The following is a 26,296-nucleotide window of genomic DNA, read 5'->3' as shown; positions in this document are numbered from 1 at the left end:
ATGAACAGAACAGGCAATCATCAAGTGATCCACCCCCTGTCGCCCATTCCCAGCTTCTGGCAAACAGAGGCTAGGGACACCATCCCTGCCCATCCTGGCTAATAGCCATTGATGGACCTATCCTCCATGAGTTTATCTAGTTCTTTTTTGAACCCTGGTATAGTCTTGGCCTTCACAACATCCTCTGGAAAAGAGTTCCGCAGGTTGACTGTGCCTTGTGTGAAGAAATACTTAATTTTGTTTGTTTTACACCTGTTGCCTATTAATTTCATTTGGTGAGCCCTAGTTCTTGTGTTATGAGAAGGAGTAAATACCACTTTCTTATTTACTTTCTCCACACTAGTCATGATTTTATAGACATTTATCAATCCCCCCCTTAGTTGTCTCTTTTCCAAGCTGAAAAATCCCAGTCTTTCTACTCTCTCCTTATATGGAAGCTGTTCCATACCCCTAATAATTTTTGTTCAGAAAAGGGCAACCCTTTCCAATTCCAATATATCTTTTTTGAGATGGGACGACCACATGTGCACTATTCAAGATGTGGGCGTACTATGGATTTAAATAGAGGCAATATGATATTTTCTCTTACCTTATTTTCTTATCTTATCTATCTTATTTTCTCTCTTAGTGAGGTAGGTGTTTCCCTAGCTAATCAACCCCAGTCCCCACAAAATCCACATTTCACATACACATTTTTATAACTTCTCTCATACAAGCAAATTTTTAAATGTTACAATTAAACACATAGTTATTCCCCTTATTCTTCATAGTCTAATAGTTGTCTGTTGACTACAACCAAGGGAACCGCTCAGACACACCAGCTACTTCTGTTTTCTGAAGTTACAGGAGGCATCTGCCTCTAGTGGAGTTGCAAGCTCCCAATTTCTAACAACTGGACTGCAACCATCCTGTCCTAGTACATTTAAGTAACAAGGGGACCAGAAGAGGTGAAAATTGAAGCCCAAATTGTCAAAACTTGCAGTTCTGCTAAGGAGGCAGATGCTTTCTGTCAATCCACTCTGGTTCATTAGAAAGCAGTCACTTTCAGATGGACTTCAGGGAATCTGTGGGACTCTGACTCAGCTGTTGGTCTTTAAAATTGGTTGGATGGACACCGGGGGAGACAGAGAGGTTGCCAGCAGAGCTGAGTAGTAAAGCTCCTGGCTATCTCCCTGGCCGCCCACCCTTAGCCCCCAGCCTTGCTGCAAAGCCCAGTCCTTGGTCCCATGGACCCATTCAAGTCACATGCCCTAACCCCATTCAAATTGGATTTTTTTCATTCATTTTAATGATCATTTATTACTTTTAATCATAAAATCATAAAAATAAACAATCTTTGGAAAAAAGCATGCAAAGCAGCCAGTTTCAGTTGAAAATTGGGGAGGTTTTGATGACTGGGAACTTGCTCATCACAGAAAACTCTATTTATTTGGAGAATTGTCCCTGAAAACTTCTCAAATGTGGACAATAGAGCTGGCTGAAATTTTTCTGATGGCCCTGAATTAAGGAAACCAAGTACCAGTTACCAAACTAATTAGAAAACCAATTACCAAACCAACAATTCCCAATTAAAATACCTGTCACAGGGTCTACAGATCCCATACTGTATCGGCCTAAAGGGTTCATGGGGAAACTACCTGCCTGCTCAGCTGGGGCTGATTGGGAGACTCACAATAGTTGCAGAGATAAAACAACTGCAGAGCAGAAGAATGGGGTGGGTGTCAATGAGGTTGAGGAACCACAGAGAGCAGGTGCCTTTGGCAACAGAAAAGCTGCCCAGGAAACTGGGTGACCACAGGGTGTAACTCAGAGGCATGGTAGAAAGTAGGCCAGGGAAACAGTAAGAGGTTGGGAAAGCTTGGAGACAGCCACTTTGTACAGGGTCGTTGGCCTAAAACCCAGGATGGAGGGCAGGCCTGGATTCCTCTACGAAGCCAAGCAAAGGGGCTTATTAAGGCCTTGAACAATTGAGCCATACCTGAAGGGCCCAGGGAGTGTGTATCCCTCATCTAGGGCCACAGAGTCTAATACTTTAGGAGACCAAACAAGCAAGAGGGGAAAAAGATGATCAGTGACCTGGTCAATGGGGCTAGATGGTGGGCAACCCATCAAAGAGGGAGGGAAACTAAGGCAGAGTTGCCCCGTCACCCAACCTCGCCACAAGGTGGTGCCAAAGATGGAAGATGACCCCCATATACCAATTTCAAAGCCAGTTTATACAGTTTTTGAAAAGTTGTGATTTAGAACATAAAACTCAAAACATTTAAACTATTACGTCATATCATAGCATGACGTAACATAATAACATAATACAATAGTCCAAATGTTTTGACTTTGCTGTATTATAATATAGATCATAAGTTGAGTCTATAAGAAACATTTCAACCATATTGAAATAACACTTTTCAATAAGGTTGAAATGAAGTTTCACAATTTTGCTCATGAAATATTTTGAAATGTATAGTCTACATTCTGATTTGCAAACTTTTTTTTTTTTTCCCCCTTTCTCAAAATGTCCTGCAGAATGAGAATTCCAGATTTCAATCAGCTCCAGTTGACAAGTATGTGGATTGGCAGTCTAGCAAGATCCAGTTCTTAGAGTATATATACTCATCCCCACCTTCCCTTTTCCCCATTGAATTATCCCTTCCAAATCTATTTTTCTCAGCAATAGAGAACAGTCAGCTCACTAAGGTTGAGGCAAGTTGGTGTATTCTGCTGCAAATTTAAAATTAATTATCAAAGGTCTTTACTGTATATTTGTACCTATTTAAGGGCAGGGTTAAAAGCAATTTAACAAAAACAGTGAAATATTTCTGAGACTGCATACTTTACCCGTTATGTCATGCTGTTTGAATGACTCACTGTAGATTTGATACTGATTAGGGCAGTGTTTCTTCAACCACTTGCAGACATCCTGCTGGGTCCACAGAGCTACTGGCTTTGTCAGTTTCACAGTACCAGACTGGAAAGACAGAACAGGAAAAGAAATGGTATTTAGCCCTACGTATCAGATGTATTTCTAATGTAATTCATATAATCTAGAAAAATAATTCTATTTGGGAGCCTTCCTTAGAGGCAAAAGTGCAAGGGATATGAGGATCAGTTATTCAAGTTTACATGGAGGGATCATATTTAGTGCAAGATTCTCTGCGTGTTCCTTGTATCACACAAGTATAACACTTTCTCTTACCTGTTCAGAATCTAATGTGTATAAAGAATTAAGTCATAAAGGGCCAGATTCTGCCACTTTTCCATAATGATCACAAGAAAAAGTCAGCACTTACCCACAGAGATACCTCAATAGTTACAGCTATAGTTAAATGTTAACTTTTTAATGGTGACTAGTGTATACACTTTGATACTAAATACTACTTAGTGCAGATTTAATTATTTAATATTAAATATGATAAGTCACTGAATGGCCAAATTCTGTGAAAACTGCACAATGTTCTTAATTTTCACATGATCCTACTCTTGATAGAAGACAACTTATTAAAGAGGATGTCAAGATGTTACAGGTCCTGGCTCTCTTTCTCCCATGCCAACTCTGCATAGACTATGCCTCTTTGCTTAGCTCAGGGGTCGGCAATCTTTCAGAAGTGGTGTGCCGAGTCTTTATTTATTCACTCTAATTTAAGGTTTTGCGTGCCAGTAATACATTTTAACCTTTTTAGAAGGTCTCTTTCTAGAATTCTATAATATATAACTAAACTATTGTTGTATGTAAAGTAAACAAGGTTTTTAAAATGTTTAAGAAGCTTCATTTAAAAATTAAATTAAAATGCAGAGCCCCCTGGACTGGTGGCCAGGACCCGGGCAGTGTCAGTGCCACTGAAAAGTGCCTTAGGTTGCCTACCCCTGGTGGCTTAGCTCATGCTCTAGATTACAAAGTACACCTCTTCCTCTGAAGCAGGGAGTGTTTATTCATAAAAGTGATTTTACAACTGGCTTAATGGGGCTTCAGATTTATTGGGTCCATATCAAATTTGCCATATTTAGAAGTAAAAAGTGGTTTGGCCTATTAGTTAAATCCATCAGTCCATTAAACTCAACCTGGGCTCCTAATGTCAAGCTTTTTTTTTTTTTTTAAATCTTCATGACCTCCTGTGCAACTTCCTGCGTCAATGAGGGCAGAGTTTGGGGATAATTGGGTTTAGGGTGACCAGACATCCTGATATCTAGACGTTTGTCCCGATACTCCGCGGTACTCCAGCAGTTTTTTTGCTCTGCCGGGACCCCCTCCTCCCCCATGTGTCCCGATATTTCCTCTCATCTGGTCACCCTAATTGGGTTGCAGTGCTTTAACAGAGAACAGAATTTGGCTTGCAGAATATCTGGTACTAATGGTGAGAACCCAGCTTGAATTTCAGGTCCCAGGCTGAGTTCACACAGCTGAAAGCTAGGAAAAACAATTTTACTTGTAAATATAACAAATTTGATATGTAGTTAGTGAGACACAATAAACCCCACAATGAGTTTTGCATAATCACTTGCAGAGCAGAACCACATGTTAATAAGGATCAATTTCACAGACTATTTTGGAATATTATATACAGATATTCTTACATAAAAGACAGGAAGAAACATGAAAAGAAACAGAAAATAAAATGATTCATGTATCTAGTACATGAATTTAAACAGATGTATAACAAAATTGCAGGATTATGATCAGGCCTATGAACCAGAGTAAGATGTACTGGTGTAACAGCATCCACTCCAGGTGGGTTTGCTACTTTAACTATGTCAGTATGATTAAACCAGCAATGCTTTCTAGTGTGGACAAAGACAAAACCAATCTATGAATAACAGACCATACATCATGCTAGGTGTTAATACTGATTCTCACTGGCTGTTTCAATTTAGTTTGGAGCTCATACTAACTTGCATTCGTTGCTTTGTGTATTATTTCTCTGTCAGCACAATTTCCTGCCCCACCCTCCTGATAATATTTTTGTCTTTTTCAGGATTCTCTCTCCTCCACCCCTCTCTCCCCCCAGCATGCTACACTGGTCTGGTATTTAACTATTGCTATCAGTTAAAATTGTCATGTACTTGTAAAAAAGTGAATATTCTGGATATATTTCTGCAAAACTGGTTTCTCTACAGCTTAGATGAATTCCCTAGTTCACATTTTATACCTAGGTAAACCCCAAACCTTCTGGGTTAGGTCCTCTGCAGTGTAACAATATGGTTGAAACATATTTAATTCAACCAAAATACATATTGGCTAGATTTTTCCCAGGCCAAACTATTTCTTTTTTATATAGAAAAATTTGGGTTCTAGAGGGGTAGATTCAGCGCTACAACGATTTAAAATGTCCTGCAAAAGAGAGTCTAGAGAATTATGAAAGTGTTCTCTTAAAGATTTCATATTTTCTATAACCCATGGTAACAGTGGCCTGTATTCACTATGTCGAGGAGAGTGAACATGTACAAATTTGCAATTACTTAGCAGTACATATTTCACACTGGCTCATGTCAAAGTGATTTTGAACGAACATGGGACAAAAGTGTCTGCTAGTGCCAATGCAGCTGGTACATAATATTTTTTCTTCCCTCTTTGAGGTGGGTGGCAGAGAAGAAAGATCACTTTGCAATATATCCTCATTTGTGCTGCACCTCTTTTCACTTACATATTCTCCATCTCCTTTTGGTTTTACACTAGTAGGCTCAATGAATGTTTTTCTTTACAATTGATATGAAGTCATCAAGGATGTTTTTTTAATCTGTTGTGACTCAGGGTGGAGTCTCTTGGTATTTGGGGGGAGGGATAGCTCAGTAGTTAGAGCATTGGCCTGCTAAACCTAGGGTTGTGAGCTCAATCCTTGAGGGGGCCATTTAGGGATCTGGGGCAAAAATTTGTCTGGGGATTGGTCCTGCTTTAAGCAGGGGGTTGTACTAGATAACCTCCTGAGGTCCCTTCCAACCCCGATAATCTATGATTCTATCATGCAGAGTTTGTTCTAGCACTTTCGCAAATGTATGTTGTCAGATACAACTTGTAAAAGTGGTTTTGAAATCTCCATTACTCCAGGTCCCAGGTCTCCATTACTGTCAACCCAAAAGAGTAGAGCAGTTTCAGGTTATCATTTTGCCTATCCTATTAGGTCCATAAAAGATATAATGAAAATCTATTAACCTAAATCCAGAGGTTATGGTATAGCAAAATCTCTGGCTGGTGAATAAATCTTCAATCTCTTCTATCCTAGCTCTCTTTTTTTCCTGGGAAGAAGTTAAATACATCTTCTAAAACTTAAAGCAGGAAGTATATTGTAGTCCACCCCTCAATTTAGGTATGTTATATTTCTTTATAAATACACCAACCAGGAATTAATAGAATCTAGATTACGTGGCTAGAAGGGACCATTGTGATCATGTAATCTAACCTCCTATACAACACAGGCCATAGAACTGCCCCAAAATAATTCATAGAGCGAATCTTTTTGAAAAACATCCACTCGTGATTTAAAAATTGCCAGTGATGGAGAGTCACTGTTAATTACTCACTGTTCAAAATGTACACCTTATTTCCAGTCTGAATTTGTCTAGCTTTAACTTCCAGCCATTGGATCATTTTATACCTCTCTATGCCAGACTGAAGAGCCTATTAAATATTTGTTGCCCGTGTAGGTAATTTTAGGCCAGTGGTTCTCAAATTCCCCCCCCCACGGACCACTTGAAAATTACTGAGGGTCTTTCCAAATGTTGTTTGTACCGTCAGCCAACTATTGTAAAGCAAAGCACTATATAAAAAAACCTTAACAATAATTAAGGTTTTTTTGTTCTACAAACAAAAGCGCACAACTCATATTTTAATATCCGTAGTCTTACCTTTCTAATGTGATGGATGTGCCCTCTCTCCCCCACCGCGGCAGCCTCCGAGCTGGGGCTGGGAAGGAGGGGGTCTCTCCCTCTCTTCCCCACTGCAGCAGCCTCTGAGCTGGGGCTGGTAAGGGTGGGGGGGCCCTCTCCCCCACCACAGCTGGGAAGGAGGGCCATCTCTCCCCGGCAGCCGCAGCTCTGGAGCTGGAGAAAGTTGCCTCTTTCTCTGACTGCCGCAGCCCTGCACATCCCAAAATTCCCCCCCCCCTTCTCACCCTACTTCCCCCTTCCACGTACCCCATATTCACCCCGAGGCCACCACTTCACTTCACATGTGCATCTTCTCCAGGGGCCAGGCACTTAATTGGTGGAGCCACGCCTGCACGGCTCCACTAATTAGGTGGGTGGCCCTTCATTCTCTCGTGTGTGGCTGCCCAGGCGCATACCTTAGAGGGAACTATCCACGGACCACTTGAATGGAGCTCGCGGACCACTGGTGGTCCACGGACCACAGTTTGAGAACCTCTGTTTTAGACTATAATCAAGTCACCCCTTAACATTCTCTGTTAATTTACATAGATTGAGCTTTGTATCTACTACTAATCCTTTAATCGTTCTTGTGGCTCTTCTCTGAACCCTTTCCAACGTATCAATATCCTTCTTGAATTCTGGATGTGAGAACTGAACAGCAGTATTCCAGCAGTGGTGCCAACTCCAGAGGTAAAATAATCTTTCTACTTCTACTTGGGATTCCCCTGTTTATGCATCCAAAGACTGCCTTTGCCCTTTTGGCTACAGGGGAGCTCATATTCAGCTGATTAACCTCCACAACCCCCACGTTTCCCCCCCCCCCCGAGTCACTGCTTCCAAGGATAGAATCCCCCAGCCTATAAGTATCACATGCATTCATTGTTCCTAGATGTCTGCATTGACATTAGCCACATTAAAATAAATGTCATTTGCTTGCACCCATCTTACCAATCCAAATCACTCTGAATCAGCGACCTGTCCTTTCCATTATTTAGCACTCCCCGAATTTTTGTGTCTGATGCAAAACTTATCAGTGATTATTTTATGTTTTCTTCCAGGTCATTGATAAAAATATTAAATAGCTTAGGACTAAGAACTGATCCCTATGGGACCCCACTAGAAACACACTACATCAGAGTTTCTCAAACTGGGATCCGGGGTACTCCAGTGGGTCCGCCGGCCCTGCTGATCAACTCCTCCCCTTCCCTCCCAGTGCCTCCTGCACACCACAAAATAGCTAGTCAGCAGCATGCAGGAGGCACTGGGAGGGAGGGGAAGGAGCAAGGATGGGGCACACTCGGGGGAGGGGGCAGAAAGAGGCAGGAAAGCGGGGCAGGGGTGGAGTGGGGGCAGGAAGAGGTGGGGTGGGGGGGATCTGCGAAAAATTTTAAATCACAATGGGGGTCCACAGGCTGTTAAAGTTTGAGAACCGCTGCACTACATTATTGTTCAATAATGATTCCTGATTTAAAATTGTGTTTTGAGATAATTTTTAATCCATTTAACATGTGCTAAGTTACTTTTATATCTTTCTAGGTTTTTTTTTTTTTTTAAATCAAAATGTCATTTGGTACCCAGTCAGATACTTTACAGGAGTCTAACAACATCAACACTATAACCTTTTATAAACTAAACTTGTAATCTCATCAAAAGAGATATCAAATTAGTTTGACAGGATCTATTTTCCATAAACCCATGTTGATTGGCATTAATTATATTACTCTCTTTTAATTCTCTCTTAATTAAATCCCATATCAGCTGCTCCATTATCTTGCCCAGGATCAATGTCAGACTGACAGGCCTATAATTACCTACATCACCCTGTTTACCCTTTTTAATTTTTGGCACAACATTAGCTTGCTTTCAAGTCTTCTGGCACTTCCCCCGTGTTCCAAAACTTATTGAAAATCAACATTAATGGTCATGTGAGCTTTTCAGACAGCTCTTTAGAAACTCTTGGAATCAAGTTCTCCAGAGAGTTGATCTAAAAACGTCTAAATTTAGTAGCTGCTATTTAACATCCTCTTGAGATACTAGTAGAGTAGAAAGTGATCAAGCCAACTGCAACCATATTATGTGCATTCAGCCACCATGAATTAATAAAATATTAAGGGATAATTTGAAAAACAGGCTTTCAAAAGCAAGGTCAAAACTACCTACAGTTTCTGCTAATCAGAACAGGAGGAAGGGAAAGAAAAGTAAACAAGTGAGACTGAAAATCTTGGTGGTCGGAAGACCTTGAGTCTGGGCTCCTCTGATATTGGAAGTTTATTGGAAGTTAGGAAAAATAATGATTTAGTAGGTGTCATTATGACCTATATCTTTTGTAGAAGTTAGTTATAAAAGACTAGCTAATACAGTTGTGAAGGGTTGGATCACAGAAACCCCCTTGGGAGCTGCCACCTGATGTGCCAAGACTACTTCTATCCCTGTTTTTCCTGCCAGCTCAGGACTCCAGCACCCTGTCTTGCTGAGCCAGACACTCCAGTCTGTTCCAACAAAGACCCAGGGTCTGAATTACTTGCCCCAAAGCTTCAGGTTTACCTGAAAACAGCTCACAGAAGCGTGCTTGTCTTTAGCACTCAGATATCCAACTCCCAACGGGATCTAAACCCAAATAAATCCATTTTACCTTGTATAAAGCTTATACAGGATAAACTCAAACTGTTTGCCCTCTATAACACTGATAGAGAGATATGCACAGTTGTTTGCTCCCCCAGGTATTAATACATACTCTGAGTTATTAAGTAAGTAAAAAGTGATTTTATTAAATACAGAAAGTAGGATTTAAGTGGTTCCAGGGTGTAACAGACAGAACAAAGTAAGTCACCAAGCAAAATAATATAAAATGCACAAATCCATGCCTGGTCAAGCTAAATACAGATAAGATCCTCACCAGTTCCAGAATGCTCCCTTTTACAGGCTAATCTTCTTTTAGCCTGGGTCCAGCAATTACTTACACCCCCTGTAGTTACTGTCCTTTGTTTCAGTTTCCTTTAAAGTATCCTGGGGGGAGGGATGGAGAGGCTCCTTTAGCCAGCTGAAAACAAAATGGAGGGGTCTCCCAGGGGTTTAAATAGACTCTCTTGTGGGTGGAGACCCCTTCTCACCCTGTGTAAAGTCCACTCACAAAATGGAGATTCGGAATCACATGGGCAAGTCACATGCCCATGCATGACTCAGGACTTGCAGGTAGTAGCCATTACCCACATGCTACCTTGAACGTCCTCAGGTAGACTTCTTATGTGGATTGGAGTTTTCCAAGCTCTTTTGTCTGTTAAATGCTTCCTGATTAAGCACCTAATTTGCACATTCCTTTCCCAAAAAGTAACCAAATGTTCTAACTAAGGCTACTTAGAAATCTAAGGCTACTTAACAATTATACAGCCAATGTTCATAACTTTGCACACACAAATGGTGCCTGCATACAACTAGCATGAACATAACCAGTAGATCATAACCTTTACATAGATATGTTACATGGCATATGTAGCAAAAACCTATTCCAGTTACATCATACATACTTTTATAAGCACACCCCCCCATAAAGCCTTATGGGGGTACTCTGTCACAACAGTGTACTTTGGAGCAGTCCTCTGAAGCCATCTTGAGAGACATTTTTCCTGACACCTTTTCTCCCCGGTGGGTAAAGCAACTGGCCACTGCGAACCTGCTGCTAATTACTCAACCCTGTTCCAGAGGTTAGGTAAATATCTGGGATGTTCTAAACCTACTGCTTGTGTCTGTGTGTGCTTAAATCTAATACACTGCAGTTTTAGATATTCATGCAAGTAAGTATGCTCTCTTTTATCAGACGGAATTGCTTGTGTTCCCACTGATTTATTCCTGATGCCACCTGGAGTGAAATACTTAAGTTACCCCTGCTGTGGTTCTGAAAACCATGGGTAATACATGCTCCACTGAAAAGCTCTATTACATGCCCTCAGATATTTAAATCTTAGGGTTGTTAACATGAGAACCTTTGGTGATCAAGCTGCCACAACAGTGTGTGGTAAGATAGTCATTCTAGAAATCAACTGTTTAAACAGTATGAGGAGGCCAGCACTAGCACTGCAGAACTGGTATCCTGTGCTCTCTATCACCAATCCTGCTAAAAGAATGAGTCACTGCCTTCTGCACTAGCTGAAGCTTCCCGAGGCCCAGATAACAGTGACCAAAGTGCGTAAGGAAGAAGAAGAAGAAAAAAAAAAAAGCACTTCTGGACACCACAGCCACCTGGACTCTAGAAGCAATTGAGGGTCCAGAACTAACAATACATGCTACATCTAACTGACACGCTCTTCCACAATGGGGACAAGCACAGTTCCCACCAAGCTTTCCAAATCCTTTCCTCCAGTCGAACAACATTGCCTTCAGTTTACCTGGACCAAACTTCATCGAGCTTAGCCTCAGTGATGGCCCCAATTTGGCCAAACATAGGAGAAGGAGATATCACACCAGGCCTCAATTCAAGACCTAGAGCTGTTTGTCACCAGCATGTTGACAGCATCACGGCCCAACCCCCTAACCATCTCTCCTAGGACTATCATATATAGTCATAGGAAGGGTGTGATAGAACCTTACAAAAGTCCACAAGATTCCCATATGATCCTCCAATATAGTGAAAGTATTAAAGAGGAGGAGGACTAAAGAATAACTATTACTGTTCCTCCTTCTCTTTGAACCCAGGTGTCATCACTAGATGAAGATCTGAGAGAGAACCTAGTCATCATTAGATGTAGATGTGAGAGAACCAATGAAGGAATGCAGGATAGAACTTCACAGACGAGTGAAATAGTAGCAATATGAAATGACCAGTCTCGGTTACATGTACATAAGAACCCTTCATATACAAATACATCAACTAAAGAAAGCCATGCAATAATGATACCTGTGTTGGAATATAAAATTCCACCAGGAACCCATTCAGAAAGGGTCAGAGCCTCATACCTAAAGTATAAACATCTTCTTTATGCTGAATTTTAAGATACATTTATAGAAACACCTGTGAAATTTTTGAAGAATGGAGGAAACATATGTATGTCCTTATCATGAAAGGCTAACTAGTTAAACTCTTTTATTGCACAAGAATTCAAAGGCAACAATGACTGACTTTCCCTAGAAGAATGCTGTTTCCACAGTTAAAAATAGCTGTCATTTTTTTTAAAAAAGTGTATGCCTGGCTGCATTCAAGTACCTGGGAAGTAAGGAGTCCTAAAAGAAATGCTTATTAATCTAGAAGTTATTCTTAAATGGACACCAGGGACTAGAATGTTTGTCCTCAATGCTGCAGTGGATGCATTTTTCAGTTCAATAGATATTTTTTCCTCTGTATGATTTAAACATACTGTGTTAAGTATTTGAATAGCAAAGTTTATTAACAATCACAGTACAAAAGCAAATTTTTCCTGTTTTCCTCTGGAAGTGAAATCTGACTATAGACGTATGTTGTGCAGAATAATAGCTGCAAGCCAATGCATAGTAAACGCACGGTCAGCAAACATGCACTGCAAATCTTTTTATCGTCTCTTAGAAATTTTCAGAATGTTCAGTTGAAATGTGTCAGGCATTAACTTATATCCACAGCAAAAATAGGCTGCATTTTTTTTTTTTTTTTTTTTACAGTGCTGTGTCCTCATATTGAAACCAAGCATAACGTTTAATTCTCTAATTTGCAAGGTCCCGAAGAGCAGAAGAATACGGATTTTAGAGTAACAACATATAACACTGTCACATTCCGGTTTTGAACATCATCCCAACATGTTTTTCAGTCAGGTGCTTTGAGTGTCTAGGTACCAAAAAAATAAAAAAGTTTCCTTGAGTTAAATGCTGCTCTGTTATAAAGCTAGATCTTATTAAATATTTCTAATGCAATAGTGTCCACCAAAGGCCTGTGGAAGACGTCCAGAGGTAAACGACTACTCATGAGCCCCTGCACCTATAGGTAAAGCAGTTTGGCCTGTTTACCCTGAAAAGGGAGTAGTTTTGGGGCTTAACCAAAGGGCTACCCTAGCCAATTAGCAAGGGGAAACAGATACAGCATCTGCATCTGAAAGTAAGGGAGGCAAGGCACCCTCTCCCACCCCCTCATCTGCACACCTCCAACACCACCTCGAAATCATGAAGAAATTATAGGTTCTGTGGAAGAGGTGGGTCTTGAGGAAAGTATATAGCCATTGCGGATCAATTCCATTTGTAAAAGGCATAAAGACATTGCAGAGAGAATTGCCAACAAGTAGAGAAGTCTAGCAGGCAATGGAAGGCAATTAATGAGTAGGGTTGCCAACCCTCCATGATTGTCCTGGAGTCTCCAGGAATTAATCTTTAATTAAAGATTATATCATGTGATGAAACCTCCAGGAATACATCCAACCAAAATTGGCAACCCTATTAGTAACGGGGCAGAGCTGGGAAGGGCATTGAAGACGAGGAGAAGGAGCTAGAATTTGATGTGGTGCAACAGAAGTAGAATTCAGTGGTAGAATTCAAAGAAAGAAATGATGCAGTCAGAGTGATGGACAAAAGACAATCTTAGTGCATTCTGGATGGGGATGAAATGAGTGTCGGGAAGTTTAGAGAGGATGAGGTTATAGTAATGAAGATGAGAGAGGACCGGGCACTAGGTGAGAGTTTTGGCTGTCCACACTGAAATAAAAGGGTAGATTTTAGAAATGTTATGAAGGAAGCAGAGGCAGCCACAAGATTTGACAAACTTGTGACAAACTTTTCTATTCACACTCTTGTACAGCTCTTATCATCATAGCATCTAACTGCCTTCCAGTAGGGCATTAAACAACAGGTCTAGCATTTGTCACATCTGGTTTTCGCTCTCTCTCTCCCCCCACCCTCCCTCCAAGGGTACGACTTTGAGAAATAAAACCCCTAGGTTACAGCCTTAGGTGGCATGGAGAATGGTAGTGTTTTAAGCTGAGACAGATAATGGCAGGGGATAGGTAAGAGGGAAAAAGTAGAGTGTGTTTCAGGGGAGAGATAGAGGAGTTTAGTTTTGAGAATAGTAAAATGATGCCAAGACATCTAGGAGGAGATGCAGGAGAGAGAAGCTCAGACACAGGTCAGAATGGTGGGAGACTGGTCAGGGGTGAAAAGGTAGATCGAGTCAGAGAAGAAGAACTGCACTTACCCCAACTAGATATCAAACATATGTGATCTGAAACCCCACTCCTCACTTTCTTCTGTGTGTCCATTTTTTAAGGATGTAAACTCCACCTAGCAGGGACTGTCTTGGTTTATATTCTACATGATTAAATACACTTCTACCCCTATATAACACTGTCCTTGGGAGCCAAAAAAAATCTTACTGCGTTATAGGTGAAACCGCATTATATCGAACTTGCTTTGATCTGCTGGAGCATGGAGCCCCGCCCCCTCCCCTGAGCGCTGCTTTACTGTGTTATATCCAAATTCGAGTTATATCGGGTCGCGTTATATCGGGGTAGAGGTGTATTAACAAGCCTATAAAATATGATGGCTACTCACATCATGCTATATTTAGGTTTAGTGATTATAAAAGCAGTACAAGCCTTGAGTCTGCCACCCTTTCCAGGTATAGTTCTTCTACAGTATTTCAACTCACAACTACGTTTGTTAGGAGTTTTGTATTCAAATTCTTTTTCAACGTTGCCTAAACATAACCAAGGCTATGGGTACCCCAACCATAGAAGGGACTGTACAAAAAAAGTTAAAATCAGTAGATATAATATGTGACATTTAATTTCATGCGCTGTTTGTTCCATTGTGCAACGTATACAGTAGTTAAAATTGCCAGCTCAAAATAATACAAAAATCAAAATGATAGCTTGTGCATGATTAGATAGCATTTTTCAGAGTTCAGAATAATATTGGCACTCAAGTCCTGTTCTGGCCCTTAAAAGCTCGGCAAAGTTATAAACAATGACTTTCAAAAGATCTCATCAGGTGCCGTTTACAAAGCTGCCGATTTCTAGGGTCAATGTATTCACTGGCATTTCTTCAGTATTTATTGACTGTATCTTTTCCTCCTTAAACAAGTCTGTTGTAGTTTTGAATGACAAAGCATTGAAGTGGAGGACAGCAATATTGAGTAAATAATTTGAATCACAATATGTAAAGTGTTTTAAATAAAAGGTTCTCAAAAACCAAGTGTTAATAAATGTTGATGCCTGTTTGTGCATAGATTACAAATCTGGAGAACATGTTAGAATGGGGCCCAAGATCCACTAAAGAATACAGGCCTGAACTTTGAGCAGGTAAACATTTGTAGTTTCTAGACCCCTCAAGTTTGTAATATCCAATATATGTATGCACATCCAGCCACAAAGTAAATGTACATCTGCACACCAACCAATATACCCAATGCCATACCCTACCCTTTCAGAGCACTAATATGTAAACTAGTGTACAAAAGAAGAATGACACAGAAAGGCAGGCATATGCTGGGATGGATGCGGTATGTACCTGCAGCAAGAGAGATTTTGCCTCACATTTAAAACGTGAACAGGTAAGACAGACAACGGGTGAGAGAAAGGAGTGGAACTACACGTGTTTAAAGTTAGGATTGAGGTTAAGTGGTTGCAAAATTAGGGCCTATAGGTCTTGAACAAATATAAAAAGAACTACTATTATTTCTGAAGCAGATAATTGAAAATGATGTCATTGAACAAGCTATTTAAGTTTTTGTCAGACCTATTTTATACACTGTTCAAAAAGTCATAATTTAGCAGCGTTGTTTTCATAATTTAGCACAAAAAGAAGCAAAGAAGCACATTTGGATCCCCAAAATCAATTTCTTTTTAGACATGCTTGGGTTACCCTAAGTTTGGAAAATAGGAATCTTTTTGTTATATCCCAAATTACTTTTCTGCTGCTACACTGCCTGTAAAACTCTTTGTGAATGACTAACATAAAAGTTCTGGAAAGAAAAAATGGATGGCGAAAGAGTTGAGGATGTATTTTTTAAGTGATCCCTTAAAATATTCAAGAATTTGGACAGGACGTTTTTGATCAACAAATAGATTCTAAAAACATCAAAATAAATTTTTGATTTTCTGGAAAAAAACTAAAACAAGATTGTATTTCAGCAGTGCCTAGAAGCCTCAACAAAGACTGAGGCCTCATTTTGTCTGTATTGCAAAAAACTGTCCATGCCATAAAGAGTTTACAGGATATAATACCAAACATAAAAAAGGTGCGTGTCACAGAGTGATGATCCCCTTTAAATGGAAATGGGGCCACCAACCTCTGTGCCATCATTAATTAGATGCTTCCCTGAAGGTGTGGGCCTTAGGAGGGTCAGTTGATAGTTTAATGGTCACCTGAGCCTTATAAGGGGACTCAGAGAGATTAGTCTGGAAGTTGGGACCACAAGGAGCTCCTGTGGAAAGTCCTGAGCCAGGGTCTGCAGGGAAACCAGCCTGGAGCCAGCGTTCTAGCCAAGAGTGGAGAAAGACTCACAAACAGAGCCCCAAAAGGGGCCGAGAACAGTGTCTAGAGGGTGGGCTGAAGAGAAGCCCCAAAGGGAAAAAACTTTTTTGGTTTTGAGGATTTTGTGGTTTGGACTTCTTGTTTGGGACATGACCAGAAGATTAAGATATCTCCAGAACTGACTAGTGTGTGGAAAGCATGGACATCAACCTCAGGGAGGGAAACTGAGGCAAGGAGTGCCTGCAATGCAACACTTGGCCAGCAGAAGGTATTACAAAACAGCCAGACCAGCTTACAATTTTTTTTTTTTCTTTTTGGTGATGCAAGGAACCACCACCTTTTATAAGGATATCAAGTTTTTAAAAACACTCAATTGTATTTGTAATTCAGAACTCTATGTTTAATTAGTAAAGTGATCTTGGAAAATAAGAATGATCTGTAGATGAAAAATTTTCAAACACCACAATTCCAATTTTCATTAGCAAAGTTGAACCATAACTAATGGGCCTGTGTGGTAAAGACTTCAGTATTGACCAGAAGGAGTAAACAGTTCTTATTAACGCCACTAATGTTCATCAGTTTACAAAGTTTCAGTAACTGTAGTAAAAGGCAAATAAATCTAGGACTGAAAAATCAGCCCACATCCAGTTTAAATGAAAACCATGTCCATATAAAATTATTTTATTCATAAGAGGGAGTAGAGGTGCATTCTCATGACTGGTCAGTACAACTTCATGCCACTAGAGTCAGTCATGCCTCTTGTGACTTCTAGGCCCAGGTTCTCAAATGGTCCAGTATATTTTTATAGGAAGAAAAGAAAAGATAGAACCATTCTCTTGGGTTTCACCAGAAGCATAATGAAACGTCACAAGCGGCTCAGGTCTGACACTACCGGCCAATAGAACTCAAATGCACCTGGTGTGAAGGTTAAACAGGGGTACTGTTCAAGGAGAAGAACAAGTATGGATTCAGTGGGAGGTTACTCACCCATAATTTCAGCCAGTTGAAAAGAAGGATGACTGTCTTACATAGGCAGGAGAATTAAAAAGGTGATGTAGAATAAGGACATATAGGAAAATTTCCGCACCAGTGCTAGTTTAACAAAGCACTTAGGCATGTGCTTAAGTGCTTTGATGAATCAGAAAAAGGTCTGGACAGTCTTTCAGGCAATGCCTGGACTAGTCAGGTCATACCTAGGCATGCTACATAATCCCCCCTCCCAGTCCTGGTCTTAAATTAAATTCATTATATCAAGCTGTAAAAAAGGAAGAAAGAAAGAAAGTCCAGTAAAGTAATAGCTACTTGGTGGGAGTTAGCCAGTTAAAAGGCTGTCATAAGCATAACCAGCTGAAGGAAAGGATATACTGTGTTGTCAAATGAAATATATCACAAGGTGTTATCATGATGGAGATAAAAAACAATATCCAGACAACAGGCAGAAAACAGATACGGTGTTACATTTTTTGTGAAAGTACTTTCATGCAACAAGACCTCACACTTTGAACACAAGAATCATGAGTGACAGATGCTACTGTCAATATAATGCAAGTACAATTTATCAGCAAACTGTAAAGAAGTGAAGTGGCAGAATAAGTGAGGTGAAGCTAGGGTACTTTTCAGCATTGTCAAGGAACTCACCTCACATCATTCCTGATGCCATCATTGTATTGCAAAGCACTATTGGAACAAACAGGTCAACAGCCACTTAAAGTCACAAGCATTGAAGTATGTTGCAGAATTGACTGAGGCAATCACAAAGGAGCTTCCATATTGTCAGGCAGAACTCAAGGACAATTTTAGAATGTTTACAGTTCGAGGCAACTGATCTTAGCAATGCTAACAAGGATATATAACACAGATAGTGACAAAGGCCTCACTTCAGCAAGGTATTTAAACAGGTGCTCCAACCTTAAGCATGCGAGTAGTGCCATAGATTTCCATAGAACTTCTCACTTGCTTCAAGTGAGGCACGTACACAAGTACCTTACTGAATCAGGGCCCATATGAGTTATTGTTCTTCATAAAAATCTGCTGACCAACTTAGAATAGGAAGCATGAGATTTATAGATATAGAAGAACATTATTAAGGTAACTTGAGTGATGTTGTTCCTGCTGTTACATAGTTAAATAATATGGAGCTGGAAAGTACAGAGGAGCATGCAAAAATCTAATGGATAAATTCAAGATTAGATTTACTACTTTAGAATTCTAACAATAAGAATTAAAAGAAAATTTGATCAACCACTCTGCACTTGTGTTGCTGATCAGTAGAAGATCTTTGACTGTTTGACATAAGCAAATATAGATGGCTATGCTTGACACACAATTCTTGACTAATTTAATTGGATTCCTTCTGACTCAGTTCAGCAATCAATGATCAGCAATAAGAATTGCAAACAGAATAGTAGGCTGCTTTGAAATGGGAAGAGTTAGACATGGCTATGTTTTCTTACTACACCTCTTTAATATGCATTAGACTTATTCTAAGAAACATGAACTAATGTTTGATGGCTCAAATTATCAAGGGTAGATAATTTAGCTATTAATCTAAGGTTTGCAGAAATGTATTTGTCTGTATTTGGAAGAATATTGTAACACATGTAAATTCATGAAGAATGAAAGGAAAAAAGTAAAATGAGTTATCTTATGCAAAGTATGCAAAATATGGGTAAATAAATGCTAAGTTACTCAAAATGCATTATAAATTCCAAAAGCAATTACTTTCATGGAAAATTTTATATATATGTATATAAATCTGGGACAGCAGGCCTGTTTTTTATATGGTGGCCAGTGGCCAGTTTTTGAGGCGGGAGGGGGGAAAAAACAACAACCACCCTCATTTCCAAGAAACATGAAAGTCAATTTTTATTCCTGGGGAAATTCTGCACAACTGCAGTGCATCAGAAAAAATGCCCTGCCCCGCGGAATCCCTTTGCTTCCTTGCAAAAATAGTTATGTGGGGAAGCAAAGAGAAGCTGCACTAGCATTCACTCACCCTTCCCGGCAGCTCAGACGTGTCTGTTCAGGCAGCCAGGGGGAGAGGTAAATCACTGGGGGGAAAGGATGTCTGAGGATGCCCTGGCCATCCAGGAACGTTAGTCCCAGCTGGGGGGGGGGGGGGGGGGGCGGGGGAGGAGGACGGAGTTCCCCCTCCCACTTCCCTGCACAGAGCAGGGTCAGAAAGCCCCAGAAACTTCCCCGGGCTGCAGGAAGCTCTGCACCACGAGAGAGGAGTCTGGGGGTGTTCCAGGTGGCAGGGGGTAAGGCTCAGCAGGGCGCGTTGCTGCAGTGGGGTCCAGATGCACAGGGTAGGGTAGACAGGGGGAGCAACACCCTATACAGTGACCCCTCCCCCCACCCAAACACCAGGAACGCCCCCCACCGAGCCCTTCAAGTCCCCTACCCCATCAAGCCTCACCCCCTGCATCAGGAGCCCCCCTTACCAGGACTCCCACCCCACTGAGCCCTAACCAGCTGCACCCTGACCCCCACTCTCTCCCTCCCCCACCCTAACCACCTTCACCTCACCTGAGCGCCCCTTGCAAAGTCCCATTCCCTCTGCACCCAGAACCCCGCACCGAGCCCCTGTGCACCCAGATTCCCCCTGCCCCCAGACCCTCCCACCGAGCTGCTCATACCCAGATTACGCCACAAAGAAGCCTGGTACTCTTGAGGGAATTCTGCACTGAAAATTTAAAAAAAAAATTTAAATTCTGCAAAGTTCTGCATATTTTAATTTTCAAAATAACACGAACAATATAATCACACCATTTTCAATTATTTTGGTAATTTGTTTCAAAATACTTGTCAGCAATAATGAAAAATGATGTGATTATATTGTGTCATTTTGACAAAAAATATGTAGAATTTTAAAATATTGTGCACAGAATATTTAATTTTTTGGTGCAGAAATCCCACAGGAGTAAATTTTTAAGCAAAGGGAGTTTTCACATCAAAGATTGGAACATTTTGCTATTTCATCAAAATTGTGACTAAATCTCAGACTGAGCAGAATAGCACACAAATCTGTATGCATGTAACTGCATGAAACAAAAAATGGTAAATTTGACCCATCCCTCTATGTAAATAACGACTACAGCCATCCCAATCCTAATAACGCACATTTAAAAATGTATTACAGCCAAAGTGTTACAAATAAAAAAGATCATGGCAAGCATACAATTGGAAATGAAGCAAAGTCCATTAGAGCCATACAAAATTAAGTATGTTACATAGGGTTACCATACGTCCGGATTTTCCCGGACATGTCCGGCTTTTGGGGGCTCAAATCCCCGTCCGGGGGGAAATCCCCAAAAGCCGGGCATGTCCGGGAAAATCGGGAGGGCTCGGTGGTGCTCGGCCGGGGCCACCGGTGCGGGGCCGGTGCGGGGCCGGGGGCATGGTGCCGGGCTGGGAACCAGGGGCGCAGTGCCGGGCCAGGGTCACAGTGCCGGGCCGGGCGCGGGGCCGGACGGGGAGCCGGGGGCGCGGTGCCGGGCCGGGGTCCGGGCCGGGAGCCGGGGCGCCGGGGAGCCGGCGGGGAGCCAGGCCGGCGGGGAGCCGGTCAGCCGGGCCCGCGGGGAGCCGAGCCCGCGGGGAGCCGGCGGGGAGCCGGTCAGCCGGGCCGGCGGGGAGCCGGGGCCGCGGGGAGCCGGTCAGCCGGGGCCGCGGGGAGCCGGGCCGGCGGGGCCGCGGGGAGCCGGGCCGGCGGGGAGCCGGTCAGCCGGGCTGGCTGGGAGCCGGGCCCGCGGGGAGCCGGGGGGTGCGCCGGGCCGGGGGCCGGCAGTGCTGGGCGGGCCGGGGGTGCTCGGCCGGGGGCCTGGGCCGGCACCCCAGGGCCCAAGCCGACCCAGGCTGGAAACGCCGGGGGGCCAGCCTGGGCCGCGCCTCCCCCCACACCCCCTTTACCTGCTTCAGGCTTCCCGCGAATCAAATGTTCGCGGGAAGCAGGGGAGGGGGCGGAGACTTTGGGGAGGGGGCGGGATTGGGGCGGGGGTGGGGGCGGGGCTGGGGCGGGGCCGTGGAGTGTCCTCCATTTGGAGGCACAGAATATGGTAACCCTAATGTTACATCAATTACATTCAATGTAATATAAAACTTGCCTATCTACTCAGGCATAAGGAGCCAGATTCTCATGTAGGGTATAGCCAGAGGTGAGAGTAAACCAGTACGCCCCGGTACGGCATACCAGACCGGCTTCTGTCAGGGCTAGGAGGCTGAGGATCAGCCAGCTGCAGCCAGTAGCTGTTTAAACTGTTGGGCAGTTGCTGTGCACTGTTTAAACAGCTGCCTCATGTCAGAGGTGGGGGGACCTAGTTCATAATTAACACAGTAAGCGTTTCAGGATGAAAGGTGCTATGCAGGATATTGTTGTTTCAATCTTACCAAGTACTGTAGTTAATTCTGTCACTAGCTCCACAAAGTATTTGAACAAATGAGGATATTAACACCCTGAGAGGATCTTAATCCCCATTAAGGAGAGACAGGTTTCTTTCTTTCTTTCCATTCAAGTGAATCACGTTTTTTGGCACTTTTGTTTCCAGCAAAGGTACCAATTAAGAGGATTCTATTGTATCAGACAGTATAATGTTTTCATGCTAAATATTAGTCTTTGTGCATAGGTTCACTCATATGCAAAAGGAAAGTACAGCAGCCAAAGCACCTGAGACACTAAGGGTACATCTACACAGCAAAAAAAAAAAAAAAAAAAATGTACGCAACAAGTCTCAACTGATTCAGGCTCACGCTACAGGGGTAAAAATAGCTGGGTAGATGTTCAGGCTTGGGCTAGAGCCTTGGCTCTGAAATCTAGCGAGGCAGGGAGGGTCTCAGAGCCCAGGCTCCAGCCTGTGTGTCTACATAGCTATTTTTAACACTGTAGCATGAGTCACACAAGTCCAAGTCAGTTGACCTGGGTTCTGAGACTTGCTGCCATGGGACTGTTTTTGCTGTGTAGATGTACTCCAACAGCAAGCCAAGTCTTTTCTGGATAGCTCTGCCAGACACCTCTAACTATATTTTCTCAAATACATTTGAAGCAGAACTTTATAGTTCATGTACATGCATACAAGTAAAAATAGATGTTGGAGTCTTGGCTGACAAGTCAACCTCTTCTTTCCTCATATGACATACCATTTCCAGTGAAGGAGCAAGAGAAAGGAAGATGTTGGATCAACAGATAGATTAAATATGCCACTTAAATTCATTCAGTTAGCATTACAGAAGATGTGAAGAAGGTCATACTAGTTTTACTTAGTAAAACAAGTATCTAGCAGGGCAGCGTACTAGGTATTTTTCAAAACAGTTTGCTTTTGACTTGGATTTAGTTTCAAGTTTTCTAACTGTAGTTAGCAAGAGTGTCCTTAACGACAAAATGGCTGAGCAAATTTCTCCTAGAAGGCAACCATGTAAGTGATCCCATTTGGAATGAGGGAGTGAGGAGATAAGGAGAGTTTAGACAGAATTTGATGCAAATATTATAGATCTGTAGCCTGCATGCTACGTCAACGAGCATGTTAGACACACAGATGTTAGATGGATTAGATACTATGGGTCAGATTCTCATCTGGTGGAAATTACGGACTTCAGAGGAGTGTATGCAATGTGTAACATTCATGAAGAGGGATCAACCAGTAGGCACTTCAACAAATGGGCTAGGAAAACAAACATGCAAAGGACAAGCTGTTGAGACTAGAAAAAGTAAAAAGTAAGAATTCCAAAAATGTACCTACAAATCGGGGAAGATATTGGCATGTCACCTACAAAGTAATAGAACAACAAGGCAAAAGCTTTTTAACTTGTGCAACAAGGCATTTAAAACCATCTGTTTAAATTCACCACACTTTCATTACTGTCAACTTTTAACAGAGAAATACAATAGCTAAGTCAGTCATCCTACTGTAGAGATTGATGAGTTAGAATCACTCTTCTCGTTTTTTAGTTTTTTGACTTTAAATTATATCACTCTGTTCATTTCTTTTTTTTCGACAATGGTCATTTACTGTTTGTTTAAACATCAGAGAAACTTCTGTCAATCATTCAGTCTCTACCCATAGTAAGAACAAGAATGTCATCTAGTGAATGTTATTTATGCAAATTATCTAGAGATTGTTCACAGTAGGTAAGCTCAATTTATCACTTTTTCAGACATTTAATTTGACCCCTGATTCAGGAAAGCACTCAAACACATGCTTAACTCCGTCAATATTCAGGACAGCGCTTAAGCACATAACTTCAAGCTTCTTCAGTCTCACTGCATGTGCTTAACTGCTGTGCTGAATAAAGATGTCTTCCTGTAGCCTATAGGGCTAGCTTGGCTTTATTATATTCACTGCCTTGCCTTCATTATATTCTGCCCTTATCAGGGCCGGCTCCAGGCACCAGCCCACCAAGCTTGTGCTTGGGGCGGCACCTGGAGGGGGGCGGCGCGGAGCCCCGGCCGCCGGGGAGAGCGGAGCCCCAGCCGCCGGGGAGAGCGGAGCCCCGGGCTCGCCGCTCTCCCCCCGGTGCTCCGGCCGGTTGGGGAGAGTGGCCCGGGGCCAGGCTCGGCGCCCTTCCCTGCCGCACTGGGGAGGGGGGGAGTGGCGGCGGGAGGCTTTTTTGCCTTGGGCGGCAAAAAAGCCAGAGCCGGCCCTGGCCCTTATTATATTCAGCAATAATGCAAGGAACCTACAGGCCTATATCCCTGTATGACATTGACTTCAGCAGTTAGCTGAAGGCTTGAGGCCTATGAACTCTGACACAGATAAATGGCTCAATGGTAACCCCTAAGTTTTGGGGAACTGGAAATAGAGTGTAAAGAGAAATTTTGTCCATAATGATATTAGCCAACCACAGAAATGTGAGCTAACACCATCTTTTGGAAAGAACATCCAACCACAAGAGTGCTATGGCAACAAATTCACGTATATAATAATAAGTTGAGATCATTAATATATTAACCTATAGAAGGAGGACATCCCATGTTAGTAGGGTGGGGAAATAGAAAATAGAATCCCCTAATGAGCATGCATTAGACACGGTAAGCTGTATGCCTGCCTGTGTGTAGGAGGAGAGAGAGATTTAGCCTTGGGAAGTGCCCGAGTAATGGCCCCTGGTGATGAGGAGGAAGGTAATAGTGATGAGAAAAATAATGGCTAACATTTCAGGTTGCTCTGCAAGAGATGGTGTGGGTATGGATATTCAGATGTACTTTCTGCATTATCTCTATCTACTTTACCGAGTTGGGGTATTTCTGACTTTTCTATATTTACAATAATTTATTAATACATTTAGCAGAGTACCTCTAGTGTGAGTGTTGCAACTGTGCACATTGGGGCTCCCAACTATGCAGTAATTTTAATAATATTGGGCCTGATCTTGGGACAAGAACTGTCAACCCTCAAAGTGATAGCTTGAAATTCTTAAATAATCAATATAATTAATACATGATCTATAAATCAGGCTACATCCTTAGTCAGGAACTTAGTACGTCAATTAGTATTTTCATACGAGTGAATTTTTGCTTTTTAAAAAAAAAAAATCTGCAGATTTGACAGATTTTCTGAAGAATATGGCGGGGAGGGGAGAGGAAATCAGTCAAATTTGGCAACATTTTCCACAGAATTTCAGTTACTACTTTATGGTGGTTCTGAAACCTGTAAAGCTGCTTGTCTTGAAGAGCTCTCTTGAATTTTGGGTGAAACTCAAAGTTGCACAGATTAAATTTAATTGAAGACGTGGCCTGGAAGATTAAAAAATAACATCCATTATTATTTAGAGACACTGACAGAAGTTAAAATTGAATTGCTGATATGTGAGAGAAAAGCATTAAAATCCACAGGTGACTTTACAATTCCACTTTGCCATATTGTTTTAGGCAACACATGCAGCATCTAGCAGGTAAACTGACAAAAATTTATAAAAAGATTTCAGCATCAAAAATATAGTTTTGATAGACGTTTTGTGGACTAGAGAATATACTGTAAGTGAATCCAGTTAGGTAAAGTTCAGAACAATGCATATTCACAAACAAAAAATGTGTGTTAGGGAACAATGGTGAAAGTGTGTTTCAATGGAGTCTAGCTAATATCTAAAAACCATCACAATTTCCTTCCAAAAATTCAATGTGTTGCCAAAAATCCCAGACATTAGAATGCACAAAAATTAATGTTTAAGGCAGTGGTCTCCAAACTGTGGGGCACACCACACTAGGAGGGTGCAGAGGAATTTTTTTGGGGGGAGGGCAGGGCTCAGACCAGCCCCCACAGGGGGGCAGAGAGGGAGCACCACCTAGCCCCACTCTGCCCCCAGCTCCACTCCATTCGGTCCCACCCCCAGCTCTGGCTTCAGCCCTGGGCTCCTGGCCATGGCCCCAGCTGCAGCTCCGACCCAAACTGCGGCTTCAGAGGGGGCGCAGATAGATTCCATTACAGGTCAGGGGTGGGCGTGAGAGAAAAAGTTTGGGGACCATTGATTTAAGGACTGTCACAAGAGCTTTACATAAAAGAGCAAGAGCTGAATACAAGAGTATATGTAGATAGTTGATATAAAGAGCGCCATCTACTGATAAATAAGAGCATGTAGCATTTTATCAGACCAAGAAAATTACTGTTAGGTATTATAAAAGGGCTTCTGGACTACAGAGCTTTTAAGGAATCCACCCCATTCCCCATGCCATATAATCCTTCACCCCCTTTCACTTTACCCAGCTTATTCCATGACCTGCCAGTCTTCTCCCTCATACATCTCTCTGCTTTTACATACCTTGAATCACCCCATTGCAAGCCCAGATAGCAAGGCTCCATCACTCAGTCCACTACTCCTAGTCCATGTCCAGTTCTCTGCCCATCTCACTAAGCCTCCTCTCAGACCCTGCCCTTCCATATTAAACCCAATCTCTTACTCCTAACTATTGTTCATGATCACATAATATATAGCAGCAACTCTAAAATCATTTTACAATAAAAACTTAATCAATGGCTAATGAATTATGTTCACACCTAAGGAGTCAAACCAAAACCCACTGAAGCTGACTGGAGTT

The 26,296-nt window shown here is 42.0% G+C and overlaps 1 protein-coding gene across 5 annotated transcripts in view; it reads right to left on the bottom strand.

Moving 5' to 3' along the window:
• Positions 1–26,296, bottom strand: part of SAMD12 (sterile alpha motif domain containing 12) — a 219,729-nt gene that overhangs the window by 151,647 nt on the left and 41,786 nt on the right. For all 5 annotated transcript variants that reach the window (XM_054017288.1, XM_054017285.1, XM_054017286.1 and 2 more), the window contains exon 3: positions 2,836–2,965. In XM_054017288.1, coding sequence (XP_053873263.1) covers positions 2,836–2,965 — 130 coding nt within the window. The remainder of the gene's footprint in view (positions 1–2,835; positions 2,966–26,296) is intronic.

This window comes from Malaclemys terrapin, chromosome 2 (genome assembly GCF_027887155.1).
Source record: "Malaclemys terrapin pileata isolate rMalTer1 chromosome 2, rMalTer1.hap1, whole genome shotgun sequence".
NCBI classification, from domain to species: domain Eukaryota; kingdom Metazoa; phylum Chordata; order Testudines; family Emydidae; genus Malaclemys; species Malaclemys terrapin.
This window is presented reverse-complemented; position numbering and strand designations above follow the sequence as displayed.